The 17,628-nt window shown below is 43.1% G+C and overlaps 1 protein-coding gene across 1 annotated transcript in view; it reads left to right on the top strand.

Annotated features, from left to right (window-relative positions):
• Positions 1-17,628, top strand: part of VSNL1 (visinin like 1) — a 59,431-nt gene that overhangs the window by 22,330 nt on the left and 19,473 nt on the right. Inside the window, exon 2 of the mRNA XM_079792904.1 lies at positions 7,900-8,066. Within this exon, the coding sequence (XP_079649030.1) occupies positions 7,905-8,066 (162 nt within the window). The 5' untranslated portion in view covers positions 7,900-7,904. The remainder of the gene's footprint in view (positions 1-7,899; positions 8,067-17,628) is intronic.

Raw genomic sequence — 17,628 nt, forward strand, 5'->3', positions numbered from 1 at the left:
TTCCTTTCATAGAAACTGATTCTCAAACACATTGAATAGTCACAGACAAGATGCACGGGGAAGTAAAAATAAGACGCAGAAAAGTGGGTGGCTGCTTGAAACACTCCCAGCTGAAAGGTTACCAGCTATTAATCAGCTCATACTTCTGTTCAGTGGGCGAGAAAGGAATTGAATGGAAGCTTCACTCAATAGTTGATGCTTACTCAGGGCTGTGGGGCCCTCAGATGACTTGAATATGTCAAGTCAGATATGAAGCATTTTTACTTAAAGAAAGGAGAGTAAATAGGACCATGGTAAATTATCCATGTCTCACAACCTGTGTACTTCTCTTTATACCTACCAGAGCTGGTGTAGGTATAGAGGTTAGGCTGACTCCTAGATGTCTAGGCCTGAATCTTGAAATGCCTAACTCTCTGCTAGAGCTGCCCAGTTTGCTGGGTCCTGTGATCAGGGTAAGAATAGCTACTGTTTGTTGAACAGCCACTATGTGGAAAGCACCGTTGGGAGGAATTTAATGTGTTATCTCAGTAATTCTCATAACAACCCAATGAGCAATGTCATCATTTCCATTTGACAGATGAGGAAAATGAGGCTCCAATGGGCTGAGTAACTTGTCAACAGTCATACACCTTGCATGCACAAAAGCACCATTACATCCCAGGTCTGACACCAGCACACCTTTTTCTCCATTAAACTAAGTTTAAGTAAAAAATAAAAGGCATTGCACCCTGATTAAGAAAGAAAGGAACCCACAAGATGGGGTGAAAGGGAACTGAGTCTGAGCAGAAACATTTCCAAAGTCATAGCCTGGCACTTGGGCACTATGTAGTCTAAGCTGTGGTTCCCAGGTACTTGGGAAATGTCCTTTGTTCCTGGGAAAGGAGAAAGAAGATGGCAGTTGGGTCTGACCCCTAAGGCTGATCAGTCCACTTGACCCCTTGCAGGTAGAGTCCATGAGCACTTGGCCACCTACTTACCAGGTAGTTTGGAACCACCTAGGGAACCACTTAGTCAGATTCAAGGGCTCGGGTCCACTAGCAGCATCCTTCCTTGGGTCAGGGCTACCCCATCCAGCAAATCTCCGGGGCCCCTTCAGGCTCTCAGCCCTGAGCGGTAGAGGGACAGCTTAGGGAAGAGGGCCACTCTTCACACCCTGGTCACAGGACATGGATTGGCTCTCCCCATTCCTGCAGGGTCTAGGAACTTCGGCCCATCTAAGTGCCCACGGATCACTGGCCTCCAATCTTATTGCTGAGCCTCAGTAGCCAGGGCACTGCTAGGTTCTGTCACTAACTCCGTGTTCCGTGGCGTAAGTCCCCTAGCCTCCCTGGGGCTTCTCTAGAAAACAAGAGAGTTAGATCAAGTGATTGATCCCTGGGGCTCACTTCTGCTTTCATCTCTCTGTATTTATTACACTTTCTGGAATGAAACTCTTGTCACTGGCTCTCACACTGCCACTGCCATCAGAATGTTTCTCCTCGTTGATTAGAGATCAAATAAATACTCCCTCATCGTGAGTCCCCAAGAGTGCAGTCTGTGTCCCCACCTGTCTCATGCTTGTGGGCCAGGACCTTGGCTCTAATCTCATTCGGTTCAGGGTTTGAGTAAAGTCTCCAGAGAACACCAAGAGAAAGGATTTCTCCCCTTTTCCAAAGCTGCTCGGGTCCACAGAGACAGCGTAAAAGGCCAGCCGGTGATCTCTCCCTGTGCCCTGGGACATGCAGTTTGGGGGCTGTGAGCACTTGGCTTCGGGAGGATGAAGGAGAGACGAGCCCAAAGAACCAGCGTGTCAGATACTTGCCTTTATTCGAAAAGAATACCCCACACAATGTGCCGGGCAACTTGGAGTCTGGTTTTCAGGGTTGTTTCAACAGTCTCTGGAAACTAGCAACCTCGTGTCATTTGTTTATAGGATCCAAAAGGGTCGGCGATGGGAACTGTTTCAACACTTGGCACAGAAATACACATGCCTCCTGGCTTCTAGGCTTTGTTTGGGCTGGAGGCAGCTCGCTTAGGGGGTGGCAGGGTGGGAACACCCAGCCAGGTCAGGAGATAGGGCTTCTCACCCTGGCTGTCATCAGTCACCTATGGGATCTTGGACAGCCTCAAATTCTCCAACCTAAAGGCGAAGGGCATAAAACAGAAGAGCCCAGGGGCAAATTTTTTAAGCTTTGGTCATCCATAGTTGTGTGATTCTAAATTCTCACTGCTAGTGTCCCCAGTGCTGGATCTTGAAACCATATTAGGGATGTCACGTGGAGGGAGGGAGGAACTTGGGTTATGTCTGGGCTGCCTTGGGTGTTTTGTCCTTAGACTTTGATTTTTATTCATATTTGTATCGGTGCTTCCCAAGTTGACTGAGGATCATATTCACCTGAGTAGCTCATTAAAAGCACAGAATTCCCTCAAAGAATGGGTCTCATGAAGCTGTATTTTTAACCAAGACAACCGAGGATGATTCTTGTACTCGGACATGTTTGGGAAACACTGTTTAAGAGTTTTTTCACCTGGGAATCAGTTAAAGGAGAAGTTGCCAGATCTAGTAAGAATTTGTCTCTCTGTTCCTTATGATCTTTAGCTCTGTGCTGTGAGCATTCACCTCACCATGCTCCATATCCCAGGAGGTTTGACTGTCTCCTGCATTCAGTTCTCAGCCCTTCAAGATTGGAACCATGTCTTCTCCGTTTCTCTCACCATGCCCAATACAGGGCCTTTCTCATAGAAAATGCCTATAAATGTCTGCTAAACTGACGTACTGAGAGTTAACCAGGCCACAGGTCATTACTGATACAAAGAGGACAGTAGTGAGAGCTTGTAGAGAGTGTCATGGAGAACACAGCATTGGGACCAAGCCTCGCAGAAGGAGTAAGATTTACATGGGTGGTAAGGAAAAGAAAGGGCAATTTTGGCAGGAGTCTAAGTCTGAGCCAGGCTAGTCTCTTCCAGTTATATCCATGTTCAGGTGAGGAGCCCTTGTTCTATTAAAGGCTGGACGCAGGTAATCTGACACTAGAACCAGCTCAACTTGCAATCCAGACCCCTGTGAGGTATCCCACAGGCCTCCAGTCTGAGCCCCTAAAGCCCTTTCTCTGCTGCTCTGAGTCCTATTTCCCGGGCTCCTTCCCTGTTGATGTGCTCATCTTGCTGTGTATCTGCACCTGTGCCTGGACCGCTCCATCTCAGTCCCCCAGTCTGTACATGGACCTTGCCAGGCCGATGGCCAGATTACATGAGAGAAGCTGGACCTGATGTTCTGTGTGCCTCATTACATGCAGCAGGCCCTGCCGTGTCCTGGGAAGCTGGACTTAGATATCAGCATGGGTCAGGGACAACTCAGGGCAACACACACACACACACACACACACACACACACACACACACACACACACGATGCAAGTGGGTGTTTCTTGCCACCCCCCCCTTCCTGGTCTTTTTCCCTCTTCTAGGAAGTCTTACAGGTTTCTCCTAAGGGCCCTCTTACATGCTCTGCCTCTTCTGCTCTGGACTACTGTTATCAAGACAGGGTAGAAGGTGGATGAGAAGTGGGCGAAACTCAAGGTAGCAAGACCAGCTAGCAGGTGGCTGCAGAATCCAGACAAGAGATGACCGAGAACCTGTATTAGAAACCAGTGGAAGTTCTTCCATTCTGTCCTAAGCTTTTTACTAGCTGGTTGAGCTAGAGTAAATTACTTAATCTCTCTGAGTTTGAAACTCACCAGTAGAGAGGGGATGGTAATCACCTCTTTCTTACCGCATTGTTATACTGGCAAATGTGCACAAAGGCCTTTTGTAAACTGCAGTGTAGAACAGTTTCGTCTTTTCTACAGGCAAGTGGGACTGGAATTTCACTCAAGGTGTCCACCCCTGGTGGGGGTTCTCTTGCCCATCAGAACCCCTCCACCAGTCCCACTTTGTGGCTAGCACCAAGTTTCTCTTCATTGTAACTCAAGCTGTGAAAAGTTACTTGGTTTGTGGCTGGGCTGGTTTTCACCTTGCAGCCTGGAGCTCAAACTTAAACATAATACACCAGTCCCTGTCCCCTCCCTTCTAAGGTAACAAACACTCAAGTACAGACAGGTTCTCAGGTAAAAAAAATCCACATGTGCTGACTCCTTTGAGACAGCCAATTTGAAGTCTGTGACTCCAATGTTCATATTTACAAAACTTAGGTTGCAAATCAGTGAATGGAAGGGGTTAGAATGGCCTTAAAGATCATCTGGTCCAAATCACTTATTTTTCAAAGAGGGAAATTGAGCCACAGGGAAGGAAAGGATCTTACCCAGGATCACAGAATCAACTAGAAACAGAGCTGGGATAAATCTCCCTCCCAATATCACTGGGAACTTGATAAAGTTTTACTTTCATTTTTACTCTTTCTGTATTCCTGGTCCCAAGTGAAAGATACTACTTCACCCATATCATTGCTGCCCAGAACAAAAGGAGTGTAGGTGGGGAGTGTTAACCCATGGATGCTTTTTCATTCACTTATCAAACATTACTAAGCATCGCCTTTATGCCAGGAACTGAGGGTACTGAGATAAAAAAATGGATCTCACCTTCAAGATGTTCAAAATTTAATGATGAAGATAGACAAGAAAACAACCTCCAGGAAGACTGACTAGTTTCTATACAGGTCAATGAAACATTCCTGCCACATGCTGCCTGCACTTTATACTATGGTTACAATGATTCTCTTCAGCTATAGATTATTATAAGACTGATTTTTTTCAGAATAAAACATACCAAATACTATAAATTGATGAAGATCAGTGACAAGGTCCTTGAGCATCTACTTCATAATGGTCAGTCCCCCTCATTCATTCATTCTGTCAAAAAATATTTGTTGAGCATTTAGAATGAGGTGCCAAGGATGAAAGATAAATAAAAGACAGTCCTCTCTCTCAAGAAACTAAATAATAACAACCATGGAAGCTGTTACAAGGTAAGAGGGATGCCTAGGAGAAAGGATGCCTACGTTGGCCTTGTAAAGTCAATGAAGGTTTCACAGTGGAGGTGGCCTGTGAGCTGAAGCCACTTGAAGAAGAAAAGGTCTGCTGAGCAAACAAAGGGCATGTGATTCTAAGAAAAGAGAGCAGCATGTACAAAGCATGGACCTGTGGAAGCATGTAAGACCTGAGACCTGCAATAGTTGATGGTTGCCAGGCATATGAAGTGAAAAGACAGATGAGTAGGCAGGACCGGTGCCATGGCAGAGAGAGGGGACTACATTCTGTAGACAATGGAGAATTATTGAGAGTTTTAGGGGGAGGATTAGATGGTGAGGTTTATATTCCAGAAATTCATTCAAGCAGCCATGCAGAAAAAGGTGGCTTGGAGTTAGACAGCCCAGTGAGGAGGTTGGTCATTAATCCAGACAAGTCCTGATGAGGGCATTGTCAATGCAACTTTGAGCCAGTTCAGAACTTGATTTTCTGAATGATTCACTCATTGCCAGACACACCTGCATGATGGTGCTGATCATAAAGCATATCCAAGAAGCATGAAGTTATGCATTTGATTGTTCAGAACCGTGATTCATGGTCCTGACAATGTTCCTTGCATGTGTAAGAGACAACCCTCTTCCCAGGAAGCTGGGGAAGGCTAAGCAATTATAAGTGATCCACGGAAAATCCAAGCTCTCCTGCATCAGAGAGAAGCTGACACTTTGACCTTCAAAAGGCTTTTGGAAGAGGTGGTTTTAAATAATCTTTAATGCATTTTTCCATTATTAATACAAACTCACTTCTGAGCTTGTGGTTTTCCAAAGAAGGCTCTGGCAAAGTGACTGATCTCTCTCTCTCTCTCTCTCTCTCTCTCTCTCTCTCTCTCTCTGCCAAGAGACACTGATTCTTCCTGCTTTTGCTCCTTCTGTTCCTTCACTTAACATGCCTTCCATTCACCTGTCTGTGATTGTGCATAGGCGTCTTGCAGATTCAGGTTTAAATTTTAGTTCTGCCACACACTATTTGTATGATCTTGAGAGAGCTGCCCTAATCCTTATTGCTGAGTTGTCATAAAGTCATAGGCAAGTTCATGAAGTGCTCAACATAATGCCTAATCCACAGCCAACACTCAGTCTTCAGTAGCTGTTATTGTTAGGTGAGATTCTAGTTCAATAATGAAAATTTGTAATTCTCTAAAAAGAACCAAGTATTGAAAGTTTTACATCTTTTGATGACCAGGGTAGCCATGAATTACAGTTTTCTTACTCAGATTAATTAACCCAGACACCTGAGTACTTACTTGATTTCCATATCCAGCTGTGGAATCCCACAGTAACTTATAATTAAGAGACAGTTGCTAATAAGAGATTTGGAACTTGAAATTAAGAGCAAGAGTAAATAGAGGGGCTCCATAACAAAGGGCATGGATGCTTATCCTCAGGGCATTTTCTCAAACATAAGAGCCTAGAACACAAGTGGCCATCTCAATGGTATCTTCTCCCTGGGTTGTGTGCTGTTGGGATGGCGCTGCGGAGGAAGCCTTCCCCAAAGGGAGTGGCTTTGTGAAAGAATTGTTCAGTGTTAGGGCAGGTTCCTGACAATGGGTGTGCAATCTGTTTTAGAAGAAGGTAAAAAAATAATAACAAAGTATGTGATGAGATTACCTTTTCTGGGCTATTGCAAGCGTAAACCTGCCTGGAGCCTGGGAGAGAATTTGTCTCAAGAACGTTGAATGCAGCACTAGGTCCACTTGGGTAAATTCTTCAAAACCTAACTCAATCTCCTCTGAACAATTTTAAAGATCTTGTGATATATTCATTATTCTGGTGGTCCCTTAGATTTTCAAGTTTGCTTTGACTTTTTAAATCAATCTGTGGCTAATTCGTTTTTACTCTTTTTTATTATAAAACAACACTAAAAGGAAATTTTACAAAGTAATCCTTAATTTTCCTGCACTATTTTAATTTTGGAATATTTTTATCTTTGTTTACCTATTTCTTTCAGTGAAGCTAAAAGAGTTTTGTTATTATATGTGCTTTATTAAGGAAGACATTGAAGATAAAGCAGTTAACATTGCCATAAGTGAGACATAGTAAATGGCCAAATAAGGAATAAAAATCAGGAATGACTTTAAACCTATGCTCTGTTCACTTACAGTCTACTGTGATAATGGCCACATAACTTGGCACATAATTGACATAGGTAACATTGTTTTTTTTTTCTTCTTTCTTTTTAGGTAACATTATTTAATGTACTATTATTTTTACTTACTAACAGTAATAATAAAAAAATGGAATTATGTCAGCTGAAATTCACCAAATGATCTTTTGAAAAAGCCACCAAGAGTTAGTCAACACTGAAAGCGGTATTGTTGGAAGTCTCTGAAGATAAGAAGAAAAATAGAGAATCAATCTGACTAATAAACATGAGCTGTTTCCATTTGGAAAAAAAAAAATCTGCAACTTTATAACTAGAACAACTGAGACTCCCTACCATTGCTGATCAGCTTTCCAAGCCACTTTTTGATTATTTGCTACAAAGCCTTATTGTTCTTATCAATAATCTCAATATTTCCACAAACTAAATGTAGAATTAGGTGCCTGGGTAGCAAATAAAAATAAACTTAATTCATCGAAAGAAAATATAAATAATGCCCATATACTTTACATGAGTAGCATAAAAAGGGACAGGCCTTCCCATGTGGTAACCAATGCCATGTGAAAGATGACACATGATGGAGGAGGGTGAACTCTACAGCCCTTTGAACTGTGAGAAGAGGGTTTTGTGCTAATCTCTTTTCTAGAATACCAAATAGAAGGAAGTAGACTTGGGGAGACTTTTATCAGACACCCTGGAGGGAGTTCCAAGGAACTGCTCAGAACTCCAGCTTGGCTCCTAATCAAGTTTGAAATAATCATAGCCGTGGCACTAATTGCATTAATTTGCTTTTCTTCAGGCAAAATGGGGAAACAGAATAGCAAACTGGCTCCCGAGGTGATGGAGGACCTGGTGAAGAGCACAGAGTTTAACGAGCATGAGCTCAAGCAGTGGTACAAAGGGTTCCTCAAGGACTGTCCAAGCGGGAGGCTGAACCTCGAGGAATTCCAGCAGCTCTATGTGAAGGTAAGTTGTTTGTTCATCAGGCAGAAAACATTGTCTTCGTGAAATGCAGCTTCATGTGGAATTATAATTCAAATTAGCCAGTTTGTTTCACCCAAATAGAAAAATTGACAATTTTAAAAAATGCAAAGGGCTGTGCTTTGTTCCAGAGATAATAATTTCTGAACAAGAAGAGTAATTGTTCAATCAAACCACTGAGTAGAGTTTAGTGGATGACAGGGCTGGTAAAAGAACAGTAAAATTTCAGATAATCGTATGTGCTGATGATTATTGACAAGCTGCTAATTACACTATTGTTTGGCTTGAAAAGGCATCTGTATCTTTCTCAGTTAAAGAGAAAGTACATGGATTTTTTTTTTCAACTAAGAAAAGTCCTATTTGCAGATAAGAAAAAAATGCCTTCAACATCACATGTAGAGGGGTTAGGGGAGATCTGGTGTACATCCAGGCATCAATGTCCACATCGTGGGCTCTTACCTCAGCATTTTGTACCGTATGGAAGCTAATCTTTCCCTGGACCTGAGATAAAACTGTTCCATGGAAGGTATAATTTCTACTGCAGTGGTATTGTTTGATTTTGTCTGAGTTTAGCAGCTTGACTCAAGCCACTCCAATTTGTATCTACTTACATAATATTAGGCTTGTGGAAGAAATACATACTTTTTCTTTTAACATTTTCTGAGTAAAATGAAAAATAGCATAATTTTATCACTTAAGTGTAGCAACTGTCCATTTGAGCAATCGAAAACACCCACGTGTATATATGTGTGTAGGATGATTGCATAAAATATTAAGCATTGTCATTGTCTCCTGAAGTTGAACATTTCCCATAGTCTGTACTCCAGAATTCCTTCCTTGCACTTGTACAAGAAAGGGCATGTATAAGAATGCTCATAGCTGCACTGTTCACAATAGCAAATCTGGGAAACAACCCAAATGCCCATCAAAGGGAGAGTGGAAAATAAACTGTGGTATGTTCACAGAAGCAGTCAAAACAGTTGAACTGTAGTGACACTAAAACATTAAGTGCAAAAAAGTAAGTCTCAAAATATTCTAAATTAAACACAAATAACATTTAAAAATTTTATAAGGTTACAAATAAATGCCATAAAATCATATAAAAAGGAAAGTAAGAGAGTGATAAACACAGGATTCAGACTGATAGTTGTATTCAGTGGGGAATAGGCAAGGGATGAGCTGGGGATATAGCCATATGTTAGATATAAATTGTGTCAAAGTCATACCTGTGGTTTTGGGTGGTGAATTGTCAGGTGCTTATGTCATTATTAAAAGCTCACTAAACCTGCATGGACCACTGATGCGTGTCAGGGACCCAGAATTATTATTACTGCAAAGCTGAGCCCCTGAGGACACTATGTTGATCTTGGTAAAAAAAAACTATGTCTATAAGTGCGTGTAGAAAAGTACACATATACTGGCATGGGTATGTGTAATAAGACTACTGTGACATTTCTAAGAAGATCTAAGTAATCCATTTTTAGCATGTGACACTCTTTTATATAAAAGGGTTGAGAAATGCATTTATTATTCAATTGATTTAAATTGGTTTTGCAGAGAAGTGTGATGGTATGCAAGTTCCTAGATTATTATGCATACCACTCTCCATAGTTTTCAGTCACATCTTCTACTGTTTTATCACCCAAGAGTTAGCCTGAGCCTCAGAACTGTCTTCTCTCAGCCCCAAGGAAAGCACAGACAAATGAGATTTGTCAAAGCCACTTTCATATCACCAAAGGTCATGTAAGCTGTCACTCTGTGTTTAAGAGAGCTCCGTGTGCCGTGTTCCTTACTGTTTGTTTGAAATGAGAAGTTTTGCCTTTGAAGACATAGTTGAGTTGCAGGAAGTTAGGTATTGCATTTATATACTGGGAATACTCAGCACCAAAAAAGCACCAGCCTCAAGATGGGGAGAGAGGAGGATGTAAACATTAAACACAGCTCAGCCGTGCACAGTACAACTGACGTATAATAGTATGTACTGACATCATCTCCCACCCCACCTCCCCAACTCCATGCTGGAGTGGATTTTTTTTGTTTTGTTCCCGGAAGGGAATATATGACTTTCTGGATGGAGTTTAAACTCTTGGCAGCTTCTTAATAGCCACATTCGAACTCAGCCTGTGCTCTTGTATCAAACAGTCAGAAAGCAGGCAAAGTCTTCCACGGCTTCCAAAATTGTCCAAGGACATAATACAAAGTAGAATCACGTAGGAAATATGCCACATGCACAGAAAAAAAGAACGGCAAGTCTGATAAGCTAGACGGGAGAAGCACAGAAAAATGTGGGTTATATAATGAGGACCAGGAGAAGGGCTGACAAGAAAGAAAAAAACCATCAACTTCCTTTAATGCTGCTGAAACGTGCAAATATTCAGCAAGACACAGTCCTTCTCCTGATGAATAGGCAGTTTTCAGTGGTTCCTTCCAGCTCAGTGTGGATGTTGAGACATCCTGGAACACAGCTGGGCCAGCAAAACTGTGTGCCTCTGCCCTCTGGTCTGTGCGGTCAGCCTGGCTCATCTCCTTTCGCCTACCTGACCTGTTTCAGGCTCCCAGAGTCACCTCGCTGCTTAGAACAAATGCTGATGAGGTATAGGGAGGAGCAGGATAATGAGAGATAATGCAAGGCCAGGAGCCACAAACCCTCAGCTTTAGAAGCCTTTGTAACCAAAATATAAAGGAACTCTTTCATTAAGTCTGTGTTTAAAAAGGCTTAAAACTGAGGACCAGAAAAATGAGGCAATTTGCCCAGTGTCACAAAAAGACCGAAGGTAGGGGAATGGACAATAAAAATTGTATGCTGACTCGCACCACAGCACCGAACCCTACCTGTCCACTGGATTCCATGGCAGCTCTGCCTCAACCCCTCCGTCCCCTACACCATATGTCTGCTGGCGTGAGCCTTGAATAACACAGATCCAGGCATGGTCCTTCCGAGTCTGACACAGGTTGCATTCTTTAGTCATATTGACCACAGTCACCTCATTTCAATGAACGTAAGACCCAATGGCTAGCACAGAGCCTACTACAAAGCCAGCATCAGTGCTTGTTGAGTGAACCATTTTAAATGCTGGCTGTGTATCTCCCTCTCAGGAAGCCTTGTGGTGGAGGCATAAAGAAGTAACTAAAGGACAGTCCTGCCTGCCCTCAGGGTCTCACAGGCTACTCAGAAGGACACGGTTAACCACAATACAAGGCAGAAAGACCTAAGTGCTTCTGGTGGGCAAAAGTGGAAAGAAGAGCTTAATTTCAAAATGGGATATTAAAGTCAAAAGTTAATTAAGGCAGTGACGGAGGGCTTTTCTCTTAGCTTTTAAGAAGATAAAATCTCTCTAGGAGATATTTTTACTTTTTCAAGCTGGGTACCTGTGCCCTTCGCCACAAATTCATATGTGGGAGTTTTAACCGCCAGTACCTCAGAATGTGACTGTATTTGGAGATAGGATCATTAAAAAGGTAATTTTAAATGAAAAGGAGGTCATTAGAGAGCGCCCTAATCCATTATGATCCGGGTCATCAGAACAGGAGATGAGGACACAGGCATGTGAGGACACAGGGAGAAGACGCCCATCTAGGAGCCAAGGGGAGGCCTCAGAAGAAACCAACTTGACCAAAACCTTGATCTTGGACTTCTGCCCTCCCCAAATGTGAGGAAACACATTTTTATTGTTCAAGTCACCCAGTCTGTAGCACTGTGTTATGGTGGCCCCAGCAAACTAATACAGTACCTGTTTCTTCTCTGCTACACACTTCTCACGTGCAAACCCAGATCCCTCTGTATCTGATGTAAGGACACCCCGGCACATGCAGGAATGACTGTGTCTCAGGTCATAGAAGTTGTAGGAGATAGCTCATCGTCCCCCCCCCACAGCACTGCTGTGAAAGGTTGGGAAGGGAGCTTTTGCATTTTGTCACAAAGAACCAAGTACCTGATTCCCTCCACCCCCAGGAGCATTTCTTGTTTCCAATAATCATGTGATTGCCAAGTTGAGATCGCAAATTAAGATCGAGGGTTTGGCCCTGGCCGGTTTGGCTCAGTGGATAGAGCATGGGCCTGCGGACTGAAGGGTCCCGGGTTCGATTCCGGTCAGGGGCATGTACCTTGGTTGTGGGCGCATCCCCGGTGGGGGTTGTGCAGGAGGCAGCTGATCGATGTTTCTCTCTCATCGATGTTTCTGACTCTCTATCCCTCTCCCTTCCTCTCTGTAAAAAATCAATAAAATATATATTTAAAAAAAAAAAAAAAGATCGAGGGTTTGCAATTTTAACTATATGTTCAGAGAAGCAGCCACATTGTCAAAATAAAACCTGCCCTGGGGAAGAGCAAGCAACTGTGTGAAGGAGGATGTGTCCCTATCCAAGGTCCTCTTCCTTGGAACACGGATGCCTGTTTCCCTTGTTTAGTCGCTGTGACATGAAAGCTGAAGAAGCCACATAACAAAGCTGGTGGAGTCCTGGAAAGCCCCACAGGGATTCTGATTTTGTTTGGGGTTTGCCTGTCAGGAGTTTGCCTGTCAGGATTGTTTGGGAGGATTCGGCTGAGTTGAAAAGTCAAGTCAGGGGGGAGTTCAAAATGGCCATGGGATCTGGAACCTGGCAGACTTGAGATTCAATCCCAGCTGTGCTACCTTTGCCATATCCCTGCCTCTCTGAATCTCTGTTTTCTCGTCTTTGATATGGAAATAACAAACCCAGACCTATCACCTCATTGGTGGAGTCCCAAAGGGAAGAAGGAAAGTGAACCGATTTTGCAACCTGGAACAAGATGTTTTTGCTATCATGATGGATGATCTACTCATTCACTGCCAGAGTCAAGATGAAAAATGTGTTTGTTTTATATGCCAAAGCCAGTGGCCACATAAATGGTCTACAGTGGAGGATGTAAGGCTCTATTGATGTCTACAGTGTATTCTAAGGTGGGGCAGCAACCGTGGCAAGACCTACCACAAGGCTATGCTATAGCTTCATTCCTATCACAGATCCTTAGACATTGGGCTCTGTGTCTTCCCCAGCACAAAGGTGTCCCCCAGGCCCCTGTTGCCATGCAGGATGAAGTGTGACATCAGTTCATGTTAGAGCCAACCAAAGTGCTTTGTACCCAGGTAAGACAGATGGGTCGCTAGATTAAGGCACCTGGGCATGGGAAGGTTTCCAGATGCCAAACAGCCCAGTCCCTTGGACTGTGGCATTGTCCAGGAGAGAGAATTCCCCCTTCTACCCTTCTTGCGTTCTTGCAGCTAGACTACTAATAAAATTGGCACAAGGCCTAATAACAGGAGGAAAACCCAAATTATTACATGTACATAGGAGAATTAAAAGAATAATTCTCTGAGAGAGAAGTGGAGCAGGCTGTTTATATATTTTTTATTATATGAAGAAACAATACATTTGGGGGGACTTTGACAAGATAAAAGAGCATAGGTGCTGGGGTCTGTAAGTAGTAAGGAAGGCAAGTAGAATGTGGGCTAAGGGCAGTAAATTAGTAAAACTCACAAGGGTTTGTTTATATTCGCTTCTCAGCCCTGGAGCCTCTATCTGTTGCAATAAGGCTGTCGGATTCTTCTTAGTCTGACTGCTCTGAATCTTAGCCCTTTTATGGCAGGAGTGGCATCTTTCACATGGAGGTTTATTACCTGCATTTATGCATTTCTAGAGACAGAGGCGAGTTGGAGAGCTCCTCCTTGCTCTGGCAACCTCTCTAGTTATTTTTTTTAAGTTAGATTCTTTTTAAAAAAATATATTTTATTGATTTTTTTTTACAGAGAGGAAGGGAGAGGGATAGATAGTTAGAAGCATTGATGAGAGAGAAACATTGATCAGCTGCCTCCTGCACACCTCCCACTGGGGATGTGCCCCCAACCAAGGTACATGCCCTTGACCGGGATCGAACCTGGGACCCTTCAGTCTGCAGGCCCACGCTCTATCCACTGAGCCAAACCGGTTAGGGCCTCTCAAGTGATTTTAATTCAAAATAATCTATATGCCATTGTGGGATACTTTGTGGTGGCCTGCCTGGGACCCAGCAGCACCAAGAGCTGGCTCCCCCATCAGATATTTTCTCAAAAGAAAATGTGGCAGAAATGGCTATGACAACATCGCAGCATCAGATTCAAATGAAATTGGAAAGTAGAAGACTTAACTCAAAAAAGGTTTTTGGATGATGGGTTTTCAAGGATTCAGATTTTGCATGTTTGTAAAAGGTAATTAGGAGTAGGTCTTATTAAAAAATTTTGGGGGCAGAGCTATATGCAGAACCATTTTAATTCCTTTGGGAAATAGACGTTACATAAGACATAAAATGTCATGGAGATTGGGCTGGTAAGGATGCTAAGATTTTTAGTGAAAACCTGGGAATTCATTTCCATTTGGAATGTTTCCCAACACGATCAAGGCTGCACTTCAACTTTAATTAACGTGGAAAACAAGAGCTAGGGTCTGAAAATCTTGAGGGAGAGATGACAATGAAGTTCTAGTTCTGGGAAAACGAGGTCACATGTGCGGTTCCAAAGGCATTTGTTATGGGGAGATTGTCTCAGGGAATAGCTAGTTACCAGTGAGTCTTGCATTAGAGAGAGCATTAATCCCAAAGGGGTTGGAGTGATAACCTTCTCCTGTCTCAGATGGTGTGAAATTCTTTTGGATGGCTTCCACACCTTGGGAGTCTACTTTCCTGTGACACAGCAGGTGTCAGTTAGAGAGCTATCAATGGTCATTGCAGCCATGTTATCCGGAGGAATGCTCTTAGATGATTCCTCGACTTCTCTGTTCTCAGGATAAGGTTGGAAAAAGCCCTTTAGAAGTCTTTCACTCCACCCCTCCCCCCATCCCTTGCCCCCTTCCCCCAGCTCACCTCACCTCCAATTTACAAAGGAGGACACAGAAGCCCTTGGGAGGGGGAGGGGCATTCCACAATGGAGCATTTTCTTAATGGGATTCACTTAACATCTAAAAGGATGGGTCCCAACTCTAGCCTGATTATGGAGGTTTTAAGCCAGGAAGACCAACTCTCCACTTAGCTATTATCTACAGCTAATTGGTAAAGGACAATCCATTTCAAATTGGAAATAGAGCCAAAGAGGAAGAAATAGCCCATGTCTATTATAGGATTGCACTTAAAGATGCAAAATCATGTCTGGATCTCTCATTGTAAAGCTTGTTTTGCATTGCTGGATTTTTATGACCCTTTGAAAGGGTGAATGGGATCTGGATCTGGTACCATTGACCCAACCTGGTGGGAATAATTTCTTTCCTCCCCTCCTGTGGCCCATCGAGCACCTGCCAGAAGAAAACTCTCCATCTTATTGATTATCACTCTTAAATCTCCACTTGGAATGTTCTTGGCTCTTTGACTGTTCCTCTCTCAGGGTTGTTTTGGAGTCCCATCCTTGTGGTTGCCCTTATGATGCTGTGAATTATCCCAGTGTCATGTCAGCTTCTCTCCTCCCAGATGAAGCGCAGTCCTGTCATAACTGGGAAGAAATGGGAGAGATCCGCTGTAAAACAGTCCTAAATCCATCTACAAAATGTCCAAGGACTTCATTAGCTCTGTTATAGGAGAATCCCTCTGTAGATAGCAATACAGAGAAGCTACTAGCAATCATTCACCAATACTGCTGGGTGGTATCTATAACAAGCCTGCAGCCAGGAACTATGGGGAATGTGAAGTTTGAGTCAGATTGCCTCACTTGTGTTAAGGGCTTGCAACCTAGTACAACAATCTGTATAGATAGCTCAGAGATGGTAGAGGAAATAATATTTGTCCCAAGAACAACAAAAATGTTCTAGCCTAGTATATTTCTATATGTTTCTACATAAATGTCTTTACTGAATATTTCAAGATACCCTGAAGTATAGTAGGAGTTGCAGCTGCAAGAGTGACATTCCCAAGAGAAAGGACAAATTAAGCAAGGGCACAAGGACAGGGAGATAGGGGGATGGTGTGGAGAATAGCAAGTAGCTGTGTCGCCTGAAATGTCAGATTACCAAAGAGGTAACAGGGGGGAAGTAAGGCTGGAGATGTGAGTGGGACCCAATCACAGAGTCCCTGAATGCCAGGAAGGCTCAGTCCTGAATGTGTACCCAAGCCAAACAGATGGTTTCTTGCCAGGAGGTGTTAGATGACCATAGAAATTCTGGTGACCTGGTATTGTATTCTTCGTAAAATAGCAGAATGACAGTACCAGAAATGATAAGGGGTGTGTTTCTTTTTTTTCATTTTCCTTGTAAATGTTCACAGTGACTCAGTGAGCGAAGCAGCAGGAGCTCACAATGTATCCTTAAGCAAATGTCTTAGAGCCAGAGTTGAACGAGTTATTCATCAAGTGTTTATTGTCCATGCCTTGTGTGTGCCATACCAGACTAACCTCTGAGGGGATCGCAGGCAGTCCTAGGCAGTCCCATGGAAGTCCTATGCAATCTGGGGTGGGGGAGGGGTGGGGGGGCACAAAGCCATCCAAACAAACTAGTGCAGGCACCGCACAAGAGCTATGAGGTTGGGGAGCTCAGGGGAGGGGAGAGAGACAGGGGCCATTTTTTTTAGCTTCACCTCCTTTTTTTCTGGAGATCTAGAAATTAATAGAATATGGTACCAAGGCAGAGATGGGAGTTCCACGGACAGAAAGAAGTTTCATATGGCTGAGCAGAGAAGATGAGGGGGCGAAAGATAGAAGGTTAGAAGTAGGATGGGTAGGCATGGCCTTAATTTATTTTTCTGTAAAATGAGGGAGAGAACCATAGACCTCTTGGATTCCCTTCCAATACCAAGATTCTAGAAAGCAAGTGGAGCTGACACTAGATCTCTGCTAGTATGTACCACAGGTTACTTGGTGTCATGGCACTTTCCTGTCCAGCTCCCCACAGGGGCAGGGACTGTGTCTTTTTTTTTAAATATATATTTTTTTATTGATTTCAGAGAGGAAGGAAAAGGGAGAGATAGATAGAAACATCAATGATGAGAGAGAATCATTGGTTGGCTGCCTCCTGCATGCCCCCCACTGGGACCAAACCTGCAACCCAGGCAAGTGCCCTGACCTGGAATCGAACCATTGACCTCCTGGTTCATATGTCGATGCTCAAACACTGAGCCATACCGGCTGGGCAGGGACTGTGTCTCAATTCTCAGCTCTCAGTAACAAAAATTAATTGGTTAATAGAACAAATTAATAAATTAATAAAGGACTCTCTCTTATACGCTTAGCTAGAATTCAATTTGAAGAAAAAATGAAAGGAATAAAGCATGTTATAGCATGTTATCCAGAATAATAAATCTACAGAGATCCATAATGAACAACTTTGATATAGGATGTTTAAATAAGCAGGATACATCATAGCATAACAGGATAACATAGCATCCCCATTCTCAGACTCAAGTGGCTTGTTAATTTTATTATGAATATGTGATGCACTTGCCACCAAAGAGGATAGTCAATGAGCTTCCTTAAGTACTACTTTCCCAAGAGGAAAAGAAAGGATAAAATGTAAAACTCGAGATGTCTAATATAAAAAAAGCTATCGGAGCCCTAGCCGGTTTGGCTCAGTGGATAGA

This window comes from Cnephaeus nilssonii (genome assembly GCF_951640355.1).
Source record: "Cnephaeus nilssonii genome assembly, chromosome: 15".
NCBI classification, from domain to species: Eukaryota; Metazoa; Chordata; class Mammalia; order Chiroptera; family Vespertilionidae; genus Cnephaeus; species Cnephaeus nilssonii.